The sequence below is a fragment of the Scyliorhinus canicula genome, chromosome 16 (assembly GCF_902713615.1).
Source record: "Scyliorhinus canicula chromosome 16, sScyCan1.1, whole genome shotgun sequence".
Lineage (NCBI taxonomy): Eukaryota > Metazoa > Chordata > Chondrichthyes > Carcharhiniformes > Scyliorhinidae > Scyliorhinus > Scyliorhinus canicula.
In genome coordinates, this window is record NC_052161.1 from 37,946,837 (window position 1) to 37,965,877 (window position 19,041).

At 44.7% G+C, this 19,041-nt stretch overlaps 1 protein-coding gene across 8 annotated transcripts in view; it reads right to left on the reverse strand.

Annotated features, from left to right (window-relative positions):
- Positions 1-19,041, reverse strand: part of LOC119979467 (C-terminal-binding protein 2) — a 352,842-nt gene that overhangs the window by 51,680 nt on the left and 282,121 nt on the right. For all 8 annotated transcript variants that reach the window (XM_038821726.1, XM_038821728.1, XM_038821729.1 and 5 more), the window contains one exon: positions 18,121-18,265. In XM_038821726.1, coding sequence (XP_038677654.1) covers positions 18,121-18,265 — 145 coding nt within the window. The remainder of the gene's footprint in view (positions 1-18,120; positions 18,266-19,041) is intronic.

Here is a 19,041-nt window from a genome sequence, read left to right on the forward strand (position 1 = left end):
GCCAATTATAAAATCAGCTTCGGGTATCAGAGAATATCCCGCTGAGTCCCCGAAATACAACAAAGTCCCAATAGATAGCATGGACTTCCTCGGCACTACGAGCGCCGGGAAACACCCGGCTGAACACACTCATCACGGGGCTCTGTTGCAAATTTGAATGCTAGACAGCTCCCAGGCTCTAGACAGGCTGTTCAACGGAGATAACTATCAAGACAGAATGTGTACTCATTCAGAAACAATACTGCCCATTTGTGAGCTATCAGAAATCATGGGGCATTTTCTCCCTTGTTAGCACAAAAACGTTGCCATGTGCCTATTGGTGCGCTGGTTGTGTGATTGATATCGACATTGATGGTACCTTTATCCACTAAGCCATCAGAGAAGTAATGTGCCCGAGTATTCACCAATGCAACTCTTGATCTGACTACTGAGAGATGATATGACAATTAGCCTACCACTGGTAGCCATGATCTCACTCCTTTAAATTCTCTCCCTAAAAATCTTCGCCTTTCCACCATATTCCTTAAATTCACCTACTTTGGTCATTTCCCTCACCCCTCCTTCTTTATGTCTTCATTGCTCATGCCTCATGAAGGCCCTGGGACGCTCTTTTATGTTTAAGGTACTATATGAATGCACATTACTGGTTGTCAAAAATTAACCGTGAATACTGTGAACTTGGGCAAATGACCAGAGGATACCATTCACCCATGGAACCATACTCAAGTAAGAAATGAATGTCTGGTAAGAGGGGGTGAAATCTGACAGGGTATGGAAAAGGAAATGAGCCACGGACTCATTCTTGCAGGCGACACTCAAATTGAAAATGGGATTTTTTTTTTTTCAAACTGTTATGAAAAGACCACTTGGTTTGCTGGACATATCAGCACAGCGAGGTTCAGAAATCACGTGTGGTATCACAAACAAAGTCCATATGCTCAACTGCACATAATTGTTTTTGCATTTTGTAACATAGTGAAATGTTGTCAGCTTCTCCCTTAATCAAAAGGGCTTCCTCAGACACAGTCTTTGGCCACTGTGCAAGGTCCCTTCCCCTTTGGGGAAAGGTTTGAAAAAATTGGTTATGGAGTGAGCCTGCTGTCCTCTAGCACACTTCCAAAAAGCTTGCTCTGGGGCAACATTATTAAAGGAGCGCGAGGACCAAGGAAATAAAGGGAAAATTACCCACCGTAGCCGTGCATTATTCCTCCCTGCATACACAGTCTAACATTGTGGCAGACCTCCTCGGGCTGGGCTGGGCTGGGCAGATCGAGAGCCTACTCTTAAAACCATTATTGCCCCCAAGTCAGCAATCTAGAGTGACTGATCTTTCAATGTTCCCTTCCGCCCGCACGAGAGCACAGAGCACACGCTTGCCCATAATCCCACGTGCCGACACTGGATGGTGTAGAGGGTTGAAAGAGTCAACAAACTACATGCCCAAACTGTCAGCGCTCATAACAAAGCCGAAAACAAAATGAACAGTTGCAGACATTTGTTGTATTAGTTACAACATGTAAAATGCACCGCTGAGAGTATTGTTCAGTAAGTGGTGAGTTCTGTATCAATATTTAAAAGCCACAACCCTGTTAATTCTATATTTGTTGTCAGGGCAGAATGTAATAATAACGGAAATGCAATACAGTATCACATTGACTTCAGTCTCCCTGCTAGTCTTAGAAACCATTACTATCCATCACTGTCACTTGAAAGCAGAACTGGCAGGCTGATGCTTGCAGCTGTAGCTGCAGTTTGTAACTAACAGCGCTAAGTGGTAAATGCTTCGACCTCCGAAGAAACGGCATTCCTAAGGGGATATTTACACTCTTCCAATCTGTCAGATTCTGTGTACATCTGTCGTATGCGTGTAAAGCTGGGGTATAGCAGAGCTGCAGAGGTCAGTACCATACAGTTAAGTAATAGAAAACACTCTCCTCCAGATTAGTTATAGACGATATTGAAGGCAAAGGGAGAGCAGTGGGGGAATACCACAGCCACCACTGCAACAGTGCTTTAAACGCTCTGTTTAACAGGCTTCAATGTTCATACTGTATATGCGGTTCCAAGGCTGATTCCCTGGTCCAATAGCCCGAGGCATCTTTCTCTCAACAGTCAGACACACAAAATGTTTACCGCAGATTGCAGTGGAAGTCCACCTGGTGCATAAGACAACCCCATTTTTTTCAGCGCCCAAAATCATGTTTAGGCCGAGAATGGACCCCCCCTCCCACCGTCTTTTGTGCTGAGAAACTCGCAGGAGTCAGCCTTAATTTTTCACGTCAGAAATGCACGTTTTACTCACCTTCTATGTTTGTGCATGGGATTGAGCTGTCGTCAAGAAGCTGCATGCGAGTTTAAGTTAAGTCCACTCAGAGCAGACTGCACGTGGCGGACAAACAGAAATGGTCCTCTGGTAAAAGTAATTAAGTAACGAAGCTGGATTCAAGCTAGAAGTCGTAGCATTTGGTAACCGAACTGAGTAACCGTTCAGCAGCAAGGAGATTCGGTGATAAGGAAAACTCGGTGCAAGAATGGAAGAAGGAGGAATGAAGATAATGACCAAGACCCAACACGCCATGAGAACAGAAACCAGCCACTGGCCTGGTCTTGAAATCCAAATTCGGAATGGGTTCTTGAAAATTGTCAGAATGGATACTTCATCCACGCCGGGTGGGAGAATCGCGGGAGGGCCGGGCGACTCACGACACGCACCCCTGGCGCCCCTCCGCGATTCTCCCACCCACCCGCTCGGATGAATCGCCGTTCGCCGTTTTTCACGGCGACCGGCAGATTCTCCGGCCCGGATGGGCCGAGCGGCCTGACGTTCCCGACCGGTTCACGACGGCGGCAACCACCCCTGGTCGCCGCCGTCGTGAACATGGCGCCAAATCTTCGTTTGTGACTTGTGGGGGGCGGAGAGGGGAGTGCCCACCGATTGTCGGGCCGGCGTCTCCAAGAGACGCACTCTTTCCCGTCCGCCGCCCCGCAGGATCAAGCCGCCACGCCTTGCGGGGCAGCAGAGGGAAAGACGGCAACCGCGCATGCGCGGGTTGGAGCCGTCAGCTGCCGCGTTGCGTCAAGGCCCAGCGGCCGAGATTTATGGAGCGCCGCTCCTAGCCCCCTTGTGTGTGTGTGGGGGGGAGGTGAATAGGGTGCGAGGAGCGGCCTCCGAGGCCGTCGTGCAACTCGGCCGAGTTCACGACGGCCTTCCCGATGACGCGTGGGGGCGGAGAATTCCGCCCCTGGTCGCTGCCATCGTGAACATGGCCGGCAAATGCTCGTTTGGGGCCTGTGGGGGGCGGAGAGGAGAGTGAGCACCACGGCCGTGCTCGGGAGGGGACTGGCCCGCGATCGGTGCCCACCGATCGTCGGGTCGGCGTCTCCAAGCGACGCACTCTTTCCCCTCCGCCGCCCCTCAAGATCAAGCCGCCACGTCTTGCGGGCAGCGGAGGGGAAGACGGCAACCGCGCATGCGCGGGTTGGAGCCGTCAGCCGTCACGACGTCAGCCGCGCATGCGCGGGTTGGAGCCGGCCAACCTGCGCATGCACGGCTGACGTCACTTAGGCGCCGTCGTCGCGTCATTCTCGGCGCACTGCCTTAACGCAAGCTTCAAGGCCCGGCGGCCGAGAGTTACGGAGCGCCGCTCCTAGCCCCCCGGGTGGGGGTGAATAAGGTGCAAGGAGCGGCCTCCGAGGCCGTCGTGAAACTTGGCCGAGTTCACGACGGCCTTCCCGATTCCACACGGGAGCGGAGAATTTCGCCCAGTGTGTGTATATATGTATTTAAGTGGGTCAAATCAAACCCCGAGTCCAGCAAAGATTTCAGAACAACAGCTAGTTGGTGCAGCCGCTTAATGGAACAAAAATGTCTAATGTTGCAGCAGAGGCTGCCAAAAGGTCAAAATTACCAGTTCCCAGTGATTTATCATCAAACAGTGGCAAAAAAATAAGAGTACCCACGATGTCACATCAGCAACATGGAAGAAACATCCACAGATTTCGATATGCCCAAACTGTGGAGTGATTCAAAAGGTTCGAAAAAAGTTTAAGTGAAAACCACAGGCCATAAGAGAGCAAGGTTCACGGTGGTACTGGCCTGAATGGCCGACTAAACAAAATGAAATCCAATGGATATTTTCAAACGTAAAAAAAACCATGCCGGAAATAAAGTTCACTGCAAGGGGTTTTTATGTATGTCGATGACAACAATTGGATGTATGCAGATGGATTGATAATGGGCACAATTTAACGGGACAGAAACAGAGTCCCGATTGAACACGTTTAGCGGGGTGTTTCTCAGTATTGCAGCGCCGAGAACGACACCGCTATTTAATGGTATTTTTGTTTTGCCCAGGCGAGGGATACGCCGCTGAGGCTGCGCTTTAGTCATTTCCTGCAGGGAGAATGTGTGGATCCGGGCACCATTTTAAATGCCACCCCAATCTTTCGATCCCACTCAGCTACCCCACCAAAGCCTCCGGAAACAACCTACCACCCCCCACTGCACCAAACTTACCTCTTCGGGGTCCTTGAGCGCCCCACCCCCCCCGGCACTGCCAGCTTGGCATCCTGGTAGTGCCACGATGAATTCTTTGGCGGCCACGCCAAGGTGCCAGAGAGCCAGCAGGGGCCCAGAGCCCGACCCCCCCCCCCCAGGGTCTCCAATACCTGGGAGACCTACCCAGGTGCCATTATGCCTGGTCCACATTTGTGGAAATGAGTGCTAAGTGGCGCCATGGCGAGGTCTTCCAGGCAAGGTGTTAGTTCCCAGTAGCCGGGAAAATCCGCCGCAGACAAATTCAAATGAGCCTAATGGCTCATTTAAATATGTTAATTTGGATCTCATTCAGCAAGGGCAAGATCCAGATTGCAACGTCTCACAATATTTCTTTAAATCTAATGAGGCTTTTCGAGCGTTGCGAATCTCGTGAGAGGCCTGTTGCGAGATTCATCGGTCTTGTTGTGTTACCAAATCGGGTGTGACGAGGCCATTAAATCACAACCAACTTGTGGAATCAGAGTCCCAGTGGCCTGTGCCATGACTGCAGTTTATTAGTGTGGTCCCATATTTAGGTCCCATATAACTGATGAAATCAAGAGATGCCTCCAAGATAAAAGCACCCCAAATTGTAGTTATACCAGGAGATCTAAGGTCAAGCTTTGGATGAGTGCCTGAGCAACCCATTCAAGAATCATGCTCGGCCATGGGAGGGTAGTTGATGGAGAAAATAAATTCTTCAGAAATGGTGGAAATGTGCATCCTATCCCACTTGATTTTTATTCATGGGATCCGGGCATCTCTGGCGAGGCCAGCATTTGCTGCCCATCCCTATAAGCCCTTGAAATGAGTGGTTCGCTAGGCCATAAGAGGGTGGTTAAGAAACAGCCACATTGCTATGGCTGTGGAGTCACATGCAGATCAGGTAACTAGAGCAGATGTACTTCCCCAAAGGACATTAGTGAAGCAGATAGGTTTTTACAGCAATCAATATTAGTTTCATGGTCACTATTATTGAGACTAGGACCGCTATTTTCCAGCCCTTCACGCCACTGGAATTTTCTGTTCCCACTGTTGGCAACCCCCCCCCACACACACACATACAGCTCAATCCCTGGTGGCAGAGGGTGAGGGACATGGAAAATCCCATAGACATCAACCGGACCAGAAGGTCCCACCACCAGCCAATAGGGGTCCGCCTCTTGCCGTCGGAAAATACACTGCGAGGGGAGGAGGAGGAGAGAAAGAGAGTAATCCTGCCCTAGATTTCAATTTAGGATTTATTAATTGAATTCAAATTCTACCAGCTACCATGGTGAGGTCTGATCAAGTGTCCCCAAAGCATTAGCCTGGGCCTCTGGATTACTAATCCAATGACATTGCCACACACCACCATCTTCACTTAAGTGTTTTGTCATCAAATCATGGGAATGCCATTAGTGAACAATCTGTCAGTGGACGGAGAGCAAGATGATTTGCTGCTGAGGGTTAATTCAGAAACCAAAGAATACCGGCCACATCTGATTCAGAGTGGGATCCTTACGATAGTGCCATAGACAAAATGACTTGGAATGAATTTGACGGTTTTTCAAATGTTTTGATTGTAGTTAAAGTTCAATCAATGAAACAGTCCACTGCTGTTCTGTTCTTTTTCACATTTTGAAATGGCAATCACATACACGAAGACTGGTAGCCCCCCTTTTTCACTTGGCATGGAAGTCGACCCCTGTAAACGGAAGAATTTTAGGGCTTCAAAGATTGATTTTTGCGCTATAGCCGATGATAACCAAGCAGGTCCAATATAGCTGAGCATAAAACGAACGTTCTGATGAAAGGTTATCAACCTGAAACATTGATTTGTTTTTTCTCCCACCTTTATTAATTACTACTGGGTGGCTAATATTTTGATGGTTAGGAAGTGGGTAGTGGGGGAGGGGTCAGTGTGGGAGCAGGTGGAGGCGGCATCATGGAAGGGGATGAGTCTGGAGATTCTGTTGACAGCACCTCTGCCGTTCTCGTCGGTTCGGTACTCCACAAGCCCAGTGTAGTGGCATTCTCAGAGAGTGTGGGGGCAATGGAGGCAGCATATGAGACTGGAGGCTGCTAACATCCCTACTGGAATCATTTTGGGATATGAGATGGGGGGATGGGGATGCTGGTATATTTTTTTTAAATGAAAGGTACAATAAACATGCATAAACCGAACAAAAGGGCAGAATAATTTAGAAGTTTAAATTTCATGTGAGCCTTTCTGTATGTTTACTCGTTGGACAATTAAAATTCAAAACATTCATGAAAGGGATGGTGTTTAAATAAAATACCAAAGATACACATTGTAGTCTTCAAGTACAACCTATTAGCAAGTAGAGGTCACATCTATAATGAAAACACTACCATTAACTATATGGGATGGTAAAAGGATCATTGCAGTTAATGGCACTAAAGTCAATATCTGACAATTGATTATTTCCACTAAGTGAACAGAAACTGGAAACCACAATCCTTTTCTCCATATATCTATTCATAACCATCTAACCATTGTTATAGAAAATCAGTTTAGTGTATTCTAAGCATAGAAAATCATGCCAAGGCACAATAATAATAAAAAGATGCTGAGCCACTAAAGAAAGCACTGGGATATTGCATTGTATAAGGAAATAAAAGTATGAACAAAGCTGATTGCTTTATAAACCAGGAGATTACAAGGGGATATTTAAAATTCAAAGGGTTGGAACAGAGGGATGCACAGATTGAAGGATGTCAATCAAGCAGCCTGTTTTGTCCTGGATGGTGTCAAGCTTTGAGAGTATTTTTGGAGCAAGTGGGGAGTATTCCAACACACTCCTAACTTGTACTTCTGCAGATTGTGAACAGGCTTTGGGGAGTCAGGAGGAGAGTCACTTGCTGACCTGCTCTTGGAGACACAGCATTTATCTGGCTAGTCCAGTTCAGTTTCTAGTCAATATTAATAATTTCAGAAGAGACCATACCAATGTTTAAGAATAGGTTACATTGGTGGTTGAAGGAAAAGAGAATAAATGGGTACAGGCAGGTACATGATTTATGAGAACTGCTCACATGGAGGATAAACACTAGCTGTTTGTAATTTCTATCAAATTCTACATATGGAGGAGCGACCAAAAGCTAGATCAAAGAGGTGGTTTATAGGGGGAGTATTAGAGGAGCAGTGGTGAATGACAAGTGTGAGGTCTAAGTGGCTTAAGGCACAGCCAACAAAGCTGGGCGAAGAATCTACTGCACAAGAGAGCAAAATCAGATTACGTTTTTTTAATTCATTCATGGGAATGTGGGCATCATTGGTTGGACCAGCATTTATTGCCCATCCCCAACTGCCCTTGATAGGCCATTTTCAGGGTGCATTTTGAGTCAACCACATTGCTGTGGATCTGTAATTGTATGTAGGCCAGAACAGGTGAGGCGGCAAGTTTCCTTCCCTAAAGGACATCAGTGAATCAGATAGGTTTCTACAACAATCAACAATGGTTTTAATTTTCACCGTCAGCCGTGGTGGGATTTGAACCCAGGTCCCTCGATCATTACCCAGGGTTTCTTGATTATTAGTTCAATGACAACACCACTAGGCCTTGCTAGAGAAAGGTAAAGAGATTGTTGGGCTGAAGGTGGTTTGGGAAGTGAGCAGTTATCAGGGGGACAGAGTCGTAGTAATGAGTTGGGGTAGAGACTGATAGAGGCACTAGTGAGGTGAGGGGGCAAGTGGAGGCAGGTTCAATAAGGAGGGGGACTAAGCGAAGAAACAAGGATGAAAGAAGTAACAACTATGAATCTGCAACACACCCAAAGTGCACAAGTGATTTTACACAGAGGAAATTCATAGCTATCATGGAGATTGGAAGAGTTTTGCTCTGGTTGTAACATTAGCTTTAAACCTCTGAAGGCTTTGTTTTCTTTACTTCTAATTTTATATTCCCAGTCTGGATCACATGAGATGCATTTATTAATTCAGTAACTTGACAGCATATAAAGAATGCAGCATGCAAGTCTGTTCTCCTATTCAAGGCTACTCTCTCTGCTTATCTGTCAGTAGATATCATGCTAAGGTCCTTACTCAATCATGCAATCAATGTTCCTCCCACAAGTTTCCAAAGATACTACAGTGATAAGAGGTACGCCTTTGTGGCCAGGGGCATTTGTCAGTTTATGGTTTAGCGTATTCATTTCTCTGGACGTTTTGCTTTACTAATATTAATTTCCCTACGGTCTCATCCTAATCAGACCCTTTGTTGCCCATAATTTCTACTGAAAAGACAGATTCAAAATATTTGTTGAAGGTCTCTGCCAGTTGCTTATCTCTGCCAGTTGCTTATTCTACTTCATATTTCTCTTGTCTGCCTCTTAACAAACCCACACGCACCTTTGCTACTCTTCCCCTTTTTGTATATTTGCAGAAGTTCTAAATATCTGTTATATATTTCTTGGTAACCTACTCATACTATTTTCTCCCTCATTATCAACTTCTTGTTCATCCTTTGCTGATTTTTGAAGCGCTCCCAATCCTTGGGTTTAATATTCTTTTCAACATCATCAGCCTCTGCTTTTAATCTACCACTAGCCTTAACATATCTATTTTTTTTTCTTTATTCTTAATGGGATGCGGGCGTCACTAGCAAGGCCAGAATTTGTTGGACTGATTTTCCAAATTAATTAATTGAATTTAATTTCTGGTGGGATTTGAACCCATGGCCCTGAACATTATCCTGGGTATCTGGATTATTAGCTCAGTGACATTACCACTACTCCGCCATGTCCCCATATCTAGCTAGCAAAGGAGATACCACTTTTCTAATGGGGTTTTTATACTTCAAGGGAATTTATATTTGTTGAGAGTTTGATATTTGAAAACATTTTTTGCAATTTTAGTACATTTTAAATTTAATTTCTCAAATACCTGAGCCAACTCACCACTCATTCCCCTGTAATTGCTTTGTTTAAGACCCTAGCTTCAGGCTTAACCAGATCTCCAACTTGAAATTAATTTGCAGTATAGGGGTGTTCAGCACTGCAAGAGTTAATGTACAACTGGAGAACAGTCCCACCCACAGTACGAGACACATGATAGTCGACAGGAGAGACAGTTGTATGGAGAAAGTCAAGGAGAAGTCAGCTGGCGTTAGCTGCCAGTTTGAGCTAGACTTTGTACATATGTAAATAGAAATGATACATTACCAATAAACACTACTACTCAAAAGTACAAGGCTCTGAACCTCTGCGAGACCTATTGAATAAATCTGTACGACAGGATTTCTATCACATTATCTTCCCCAGAGGATGTTTTATGATAAGAACACTGATGAACTCAGTCTTATCACACAATGCTGGATTAAAAATAGCCTGTTCCCTGGTTGGTTCCTCCATATATAGTGCTGGAAAATTGCCTTGAATGCATTCAATAAACTCATCCACCAAGTTCCTTTTGCCAATTAGGTTTCTCCAGTCTATATGAAGATGAAAGTCCCCAGAATAATTGCATTACTCTTTTACTTGCTCCTCTTATATTCTGATTCATACTCTGTCCAACACCATTACACTTAGCTGGCCTATAAACTACTCCAATCAATGTTTTCTGCCCGTTGTTATTTCTTTGCTTCATCTATATTAATTCTATCTTTTGATTTTCTGGACTAAGACCCTTTCTCCCGAAAGACTTTATCACATTCTTTATTATCAGGGCTAACCCACTCCTTCTCCATTTTGCATACCCTTTGGAAAAGTTAAGCACCCTGGAATATTTAGTTCCTGACTTTGGTCACCCAAGAGCCACACCTCTGGCGTGATTCTCCGCTCCCCAGGCCGGGTGGGAGAATCGCGGGATGGCCACTCTGGCAACTCCCGCGATTCTCCCACCCCCCAAAATGGTTTTCACGGCGACCCGCGATTCTCCGGCCCGGATAGGCTGAGCGGCCTGACGTTCCCGACCTGTTCACGCCGGCGGCAACCACACCTGGTCGCTGCCGGCGTGAACATCGTGCGAAAGTTAGGTTTGGGGCCGGTCGGGGGCGGAGAGGGGATCGAGCACCACGGCCATGCTCGGGAGGGGACTGGCCCGCAATCGGTGCCCACCGATCGTCGGGCCGGCGTCTCTAAGAGACGCACTCTTTCCCCTCCGCCGCCCCGCAAGATCAAACCACCACATCTTGCGGGGCAGCGGAGGGGAAGACGGCAACCGCGCATGCGCGGGTTGGCGCCGGCCAACCTACTTAGGCGCCGCTGGCCGCGTCATTATCGGCACGCCGCCTTGACGCCAGCGTCAAGGCCTGGCGGCCGAGTTCCCCGCAATGCCGCTCCTAGCCCCCGGGAAGGGGGGGGGAAGAGAATAGGGGGCGAGGAGCGGCCTCCAACGCCGTCGTGATACACTCCGAGTTTCACGCCGGCGTCGGCCGTTGCGGAGAATCGTGCCCCTCATTAATGTTAACTGGATCACACTTATTTATCTCTGTTTACATGGTTCTTGTCACGACTGCTTCATGTAGTTAGAATAACACGTTTTAACTATTTTCCCCTGATGTGACCTTTAGTCACTAATGCCCTAATTACTTTTCTTGAACTTTGTGTCCCTTCTTGACACAATCTGCTTGATGTTATCCAAACCACTACTTGGCTCCACAGCCTCCAATTTTCTCTTCAGATCAATAAATCATAGAATCCTTGCAGTGCAGAAGAAGGCCATTTGACCCATCGAGTCTACAACAACCGTCCGAAAGAGGCCCACACCTCCACCCTATCCCCGAAACCCAATAACCTCACCTCACCTTTTGGACACTAAAGGGGAAATCGATCACGGCCAATCCACCTAACCTGCACATCTTTGGACTGTGGGTAGAAACTGGAGCACCCGGAGAAAACTCCCGCAGACACGGAGAGAACGTGTATACTCCGCACAGGCAGTTACCCGAGGCTGGAATTGAACCCGGGTTCCTGGCACGGTGAGGCAGCTAACCACTGTGCCACCGTGTTCCTGGTTTGAAACCTGCCCTCCCCATTATTAGTTTAAAGCTCTATCTATGGCTACAGTTATTTAATTTGCCAGGACATTGGACCCAGCGTGATTCAAGTGGCGTTCACCCCAACAGAACTGTTCCTCTTTACCTAGCATTTATGGCTATTTATTTCTCCAAAACCACTCTTTTTAGCCACACATTTAAACCTCAAATCTGTGCATCCTAAAGCAAACTAGTGTATAGATCAAAATAGGAGTCTGGAGATTACTTTGAGTTTCTGCTTATTATTTGGATGCTAGCTCCTAAGCTTTCTCAGCCCGACCTTATTGCTACTTCTACTTTTTGTCGTTATTTTCCACATGGACCACGACAACAGGATCCTCCCTTTCTTCAAGTCCTTTTCCAATCAATTCTACATTTTTTTGCTTCCTAAATAAACAACATAAAATCAAAATAGCAAATGTATTTGTGAATGACTTACAAAATATGCCACACGAACTGTGTAATGACTTAGGCCAGGCCTTTGAGATTGGCCAATTAGAATAGTGGCCCAATCAGGAAACCCCTTTCTCTGTATATAACAGGGATCCTCTCAGCTCTCCCAGTGTTGACAGCAAGCTGAATGCACCTGGTCGTTCGGCTGTTGGTTTTGTAAATAAAAGGAATTCTGGTGAAGGGACTTCTGCCTCCATGAACGTATTACAAACTGGCAGATGAGGTTTCCAATATTCCAGCACTCCTCAAGTATTGCAGCAGAATGCCAGCTGAATGTGCTCAACTCCCGGAGTGAAGCTTCGAACTACAACCTGCAGATTCAGAGGAAAGAGTGCAACTAACCGAGCCAAGCAGACAATTATTATGGTTAATACCAATACTCGGTGGACTTTTTTCAGGCTGACAGTTCACCCAAAGCATAATAGCAGTTCACCTGTGCATAATGGAGGCCTCCATTTGGCCCATTGTGTCTCTGCTTGCCGCCCCATTTCCCTGTCCCCCAGCAAATGTCCATTTTGAAAGTCCCGATTGTATATGCCTCCATTACGTTCACAGGCAGCACATTCTAGATCCTTACTACCTGCTGTGCAAATAAAGTTTCCTCATGTCGTCGTTGGTTCTTTTGCCAATCATCCTAAAGCATAGTCCTTTGGCTCTTGAATCTTTCACCAACAGGAACGGTTTCTTTATCAACTCTTTCCAGTCCCCTCATGGTTTTGAATGCTTCTATCGAATCTCCTCTCCCTTTTCTTCTCGAGGAACAATACCAGCTTCTGCAATCCCTCAACCCATTCTCACAATAATTTTCTTTTTACTTCCTTCCTAACATGCGGTGCCCAGAATTGGACGCAACATTCCAGTTGAGGCCAACCCAGAATTTTATCAAACATCATCATTGTTTCCTTGCTTTTGTACTCAATGCCTCTATTTAAAAAAGCCCAGGATCCTGTTTGACTTCTGAACGGCTTTCGCCATCTGCTCTGCCACCTCAACAATTTCTGTACATAAATCCACCAAATCGCTCTGCTCCTGCAACCTCTTTAGAATTGGACATCTCATTTCAGATTGCCTCTCTTTCATTTTCCCGACCAAAATCTATTACTTCACACTTACCTGCATGAAGCCTGCAATTCACAGTGCTTCAAGTTTTGTGCCATCTGTCACTATTGAAATAGTAACCTGCAAACCCAAGTCCAGGCCATGAATGTAAGAAAATCAGTGGTCTCAGTAAAAACCGTAAAACAATTGTGCACCACCCCTTTTTGATTCCTGTCATTTAGTCAACTTTGTATCCAGGCTGCCACTGTCCCTTTTATTCCATTGGCTTCAGCCCATCTGCACAGCTATTACATGGCATTTTATAAAATGTCTTTTGGACACCCATATATGTCTTATCAACCGCATCATAACCTCATCAACCATCACTGTTAGCTCATCAAAAAACTCAATCCAGAATTGGGGTAAAAACCCCGCAGTAACAGTGCTAATTCTTACCTACCAAGCTAACAGTTAGTGAATAGTAATTCATAATTTCAGTCACTGCCTCACTGCTATACAAGATATAGCTCTGGTGAATTAATAAGTCGGTAGGGTAAACAGGGTCCAAGTTGAAAGGAATGTATAGTATAAGAACAGAAATTCCACGTTACAAAACAAGATGGACAACCGGAATTTTTGAAGGCACAAGCAGAAGCATGCGCCTGTTGCATTTTTGCAGCAAGGGCGATGCTGAATCTTTAAACATGAGCTTTTCATATAAAAATGATTCAGTGTGAAGAAAAGGTTTCCCAAATTCTCCACTTACATATGGTACCGGTGACTGCAAACTCACACTTCCATTAGTATTTACAAATGTACAGACCTAATTTCTTTATTACAACAGCTTAGGCTATTCCTATAATCTTGATGCCTCCCTACTCTGTCGATGAAGACAACATAGTCCCCGAATAGGAATAAACTGTACAAGATTTCAGCTCCAGGAAGTGTATGTTACCAATTAGCCTACTGCACTATACAGCAAACATATTAAGTAAAATAGTTAGGTAATAACCAGCTAAAAAGTGCATCTTTACATTTACAAATGTATCCCTTTACAAGAATATCAGACGTTACAACAGGCTTCTTTGTTCAGTTTTTAATCTGGCATAGACTTAAATCAGCATCTTGTAAGCATCAACAAATGTCTGGGCTGTTTCTGACTAGAGTACAGTTTATTAAACGGCACACTGCCAATTCGCCCTGATGACCTTTCATTTGGCACAAGTCTTCTTTACAAATAGTAATCCAGACTAAATAACTACATGGTTCCTTGAGTGAGATTTTTTAAAAGGTATTTGCACAAAAGTACCGTGCCTTTTTTTTTGATCAAAATAATTGCTTCTTGTCCACTCTGGACAGCAAGCACTCCTATTTCCTGCAGAACTCATAAATCCTGTGCCAATACTGAATTCACAAAATGTCACACACACACAAACACACAGTTTTTCCCGGCTCCTTGACCTGGGTTTTACTGACTACCAGCAGCTATCTTATTCCTAGTACTTCTTGTAAAGGTGCTTTATTCTGCATTGCAGTTATCCAGAAAAGGCTTGGATGTGGGCAGGTGTAAAGACATGATGAGGATATTGTTTAAAATCAGGAGAAAATAGTCCTGCCGGATCATTTTTTTCCACTGCCTTTGCAGGCCCTAACTGGCAGACAACCTTTAAGGTCGTAGTGTCAGAATAAGGCTGAAATCACCTTAATTCTGCAATTTCTGTTGCTTTGATAACTTGAGTACATCAGGATTTTAACACTAATTTAGAATTGCACATTTTTAAAAAAGGGCGAAAAATGGACATAATAAGTCAGCCACAGCTTGGAACTAAAACAACCTTCAGGTTAATTATATCTTTTTTTAAAAGGTTCACTGCTGACTTTTGCTGAGATATGGCTGCGCAGGTACACTGACTGAATGTAGAGCAAACCTTCAAGTTTGAGCTCACTCAGTAAATGTCAGCAACCTATTTCAACCGTTGAAGCAGGAGCAATCTGGAGTGGCAAACGGAGTAATTTTCTCCCTCACTTTGCTTAACTAAGGAGCCCCTGGGCTAAATTGCAACATTCCTCCCACCATTTTGGTTGTTATTAACTCAGCTTAGGTGGCCCGGGGGGGGGGGGAATACATGGCTCATTTTCATTGCAGATAATGTAATTGCCAATTGTTCCAGCAAAAACCTCACTTACAATTGGGCATACACAACCAAAGTGCTTTTGGACAAGGAGTTCCATCACAGCACAACACCAAGTTACTTTTATGCTGACAGGTCTGAATTGGAACCGAACTATTAATATGTACTAATTTATCCGAAAAATTAGGAAAAGCAGCCAAAAATCATACACTAAGAGATGGATCTTGAAGAGTCAGCAAGGTTTAAGTAGCGATGCCCTTTTGGTGACAATAGCTCTGCCATGTTGAGGTGAAGGATTAGGTATTTATAATGGGAAACCAGCAAATTGCAACATTCCTCCCACCATTTTGGCTGTTATTAACTTAGCTCAGATTGGGGGGGGGGGGGGGGGGGTTACTACAGTAACAGTAGTTTGAGAGGTGACAAAGCAATATTTTAGAAGCAATGGGACTGGATATGAAATGACCTGCCTCTCACATATAAGAAATGGATACATGATTACGTAAACTGCTTAATGCATGTGTGACACTGCTCCCCTATCTGTTGTCAGTTTTAATTGGTTTTCTCTATTGATGTAAAACTATTCAATTTCACAGGGTGGCATTCTTACCCTCTCTGTGAAAAGAGTCCCTGTGTGAAGCTTTAATATTCTTGAACCTCTCATCTTTAGGGAATACAAATACAATCTGATGTGAAGTCAGTTTATAAGGACATGCAGTTTTGTTAACAACTCATAATTATTTTCAAAACAGAACAAACCATATCCTTTTATCCATACTTTATGTATGGAAACAAAGAGGTTATTTATATAAAAAAGGAAGAGAGGGGCCATAGAGAACATAGGCCCCTTAGAGAAGGAGCCTGGGGAAATAATATGGAGAACCAGGAAATGGCAGAAGAGTTAACTAAGTACTTTGCATCAGTCTTCACACTAATAAACAGTCAGACATTAATTACATTCCAAAAATACTAAATAATCAAGGGGCAAAAGGGGAGAGATAAGTACAATAACTATTACTAAGGGAAAAGTACGAGGGAAACTAACGGGCGAAAGGCCGATAATTCCTCTGGACCCGATGGGTTGCATCCCAAGATATTGAAGGATGTAGCTACAGAGATAGCGATCTTCCAAGAGTCCTTAAATTCTGGAAAAGTTCCAGAGGATTGGAAAACTGTCAATGTAACACCCTTATTCAAAAAGGGAAGGAGACAAAAAACAGGTGACGAGAGGCCAGTTAGCTTAACATTTGTCATTGGGAAAATAAAGGATGTAATAGCAGAGCATTCAGAAATGTATAATGTAATCAAGCAGAGTCAACATGAATTCATGAAGGGGAGATTTTGCCTGAAAAAGTTATTAGAAAATTAGTAGGTGGTAACGGCCAGGATAGATAAAAGGGAACCAGAAGACACAATATATTTGGATTTCCAAAAAGCGTTTGATGAGGTACCGCACAAAAGGCTACAAGATAACAGCCCATGGTGTGGGGGTAGTATAGTAGCATGAATAGAGGATTGGCTAACTGACAGAAGAAACAAAGTTGGGATAAGCGGGGCATTTTCAGGATGGCAACCTATAACTAGTGGAGTGCCTCAGGGATCAGTGCTGGGGCCACAATTATTCACAATATATATGAATGAATTGGGCGAGGGAAGTGAATGCATTATTGCCAAGTTTGACACAAAAATAGGTGGGAAGGCAAGTGGTGAGGATGATTCAAAGAGTCTACAGAGGCATAAGACAGGTTAAGTAAGTGGGCAACAACTTGGCAGATGGAATACAGTGCAGGAAAATGTGAACTTCTGCACTTTGGCGGGAAGAATAAAGGAGCTGAACACTATTTAAATTGAGGAAGGCTGTTGAAAACTACACTCCAGAGGGATTTGAGAGTTCTCGTGCATAAATCACAAAAAACTAGTGCGGAAGTTCAGCAGGTAATTGGGAAGGCAAATGGAATGTTGGCCTTTGCTTCAAAGGGTTTTGCTAAAACTATACCACACCTGGAATACTGTGAACAGTTTTGGTCCCTTATCTAAGGAAAGATATACTTGCACTGGAGGCAGTCCAGAGAAGGTTCACTAGGTTGATCCTGGGAATGAAGGGATTTTCTTATGAGGCGAGATTGAGTAAATTAGGCGCGTGCTCATTGGAGTTTAGAAGAATGAGAGGTGATCTTATTGAGACAGACAGGATTCCCAGGGGTTTGACAGGGTAGATGCTGAGAAGTTGTTTCCCCTTGTTGGAGTGTCTTGGACCAGAGGGCATAATCTCAGATATAAGGATCGGCCACTTAAGACAGAGATGAGGAGGAATTTCTTCACTCAGAGGGTAGTGTATTTGTGGAATTCTTTACTGCAGAGGTCGTTAAGTATGCTAAAGGCTGAAATAGACAGATTCTTGATCAGTTAGGGAATAAAGGATGATAGGGATAAGGCGGGAAAGTGGAATTGAAGATTGTCACATCAGATCAGTCGTGATCTCATTGAATGGTGGAGCAGGCTCGATGAGCCGAATGGCCTTCTTCTCTCCTAGGTCTTATCGTTCAAATTGGTCAAGGAGACACAGGAAAATATTACTGAATTTGTTTACCACTCTGCTCTTCTCTCTTGTTTTTGATAGACACGCAAGTCAAATGTGGGGTGGGGGGGCAGACAGGAAAGTGGGGCTGAGTCCACAATCAGATAAGCCATGATTTTACTGAATGACAGAGATGACTTGAGGGGCCAAGTCCTGCTCCCCCCCCACCCCATTGTTCCCGGCCCAACATTACCCAGGAATACAATAGTACATTTTCCACAAATTGTGTTTGCACCTAATTCACAGTGTTTCAGATTGTCCTTTAATAAATTACAAAAGCACTTCTAAGCTGACACAACTGCATCTGTTCCATTGCTGACTTAAACATCACTCTGTAAATCAGATTTTACAAATAAGCTTAAAAAAGATATCCGCTCGAGGCAGTGGTTGGACTCAACTTACCAAGCTCCCCTGCAGTCTTAACGTCAATGTTGTCATAGCCACTGCCTATCCGTACAATTATTCGCAGTGCTTTGAACTTCTCCAGGTCTTCTCTGGTCAGAGTGATATTGTGGTACATTAGTGCCCCCACTGCTTCATTTAGGACCTACAGAGCAAGAGAAATTGTTATTTAACTACAGCAAGTAGATACGAGAAGGTCGATTCATTGATAACTTCAGTCTCCAAGAATACTCAGCTGGTGCCTCACACAATACACTTGCAAACAGGTACATATTTGAAATTCTAAAGTACCGGATACGAAATTATACAATGAGCCTATTGCATTTACCCATTATCATGTAACGTCTGTCAAATCCCAGTAATCTGGATCCAATCCTACAGCTGCTTTTCAGCAACAATGCTCCTCCAATGATTTAAAAAAATATAGATTTTGCTCCCAGTCATGCTCAGTGAAGACTGATCTCATTCACAACTTCAAACCTGGCCTGTGTTCGTTTGGAAACTTGTGGGAATGTCTTTATTTAAATGGACACTCTCTATTGACAGCTAATGGCTGATGAGGGTCAGGTGGCTTTTGCAAATTCAATACAAGGCTCAGGTGACTTTTATAATTTTAACACAAGGGTCAGGTGACTTTTGTAATTTCAACACAGGTAATCAAGCTTCCAGAAAGTTCCTAATTGAATTGTGAGACTACTAGCAGGCCTTCCCCTGGAATCAAGAAACCCGAGAGCTGTTGGCCTCTTACGCTCAGCAACGCCACAGGAAAGCCCATGGCTGCTGCCGGAAGGACAGGCAATGGGGTCCCAGGCCACAGGTACGTCATGGGGGTTTCACGGGATTGGGGCTCTCCATTCCTGATGTCCAAGCCCTCAATATCAAGCACTGAGGGCCTTTGATCGAGGGACACCCCCTCACCCC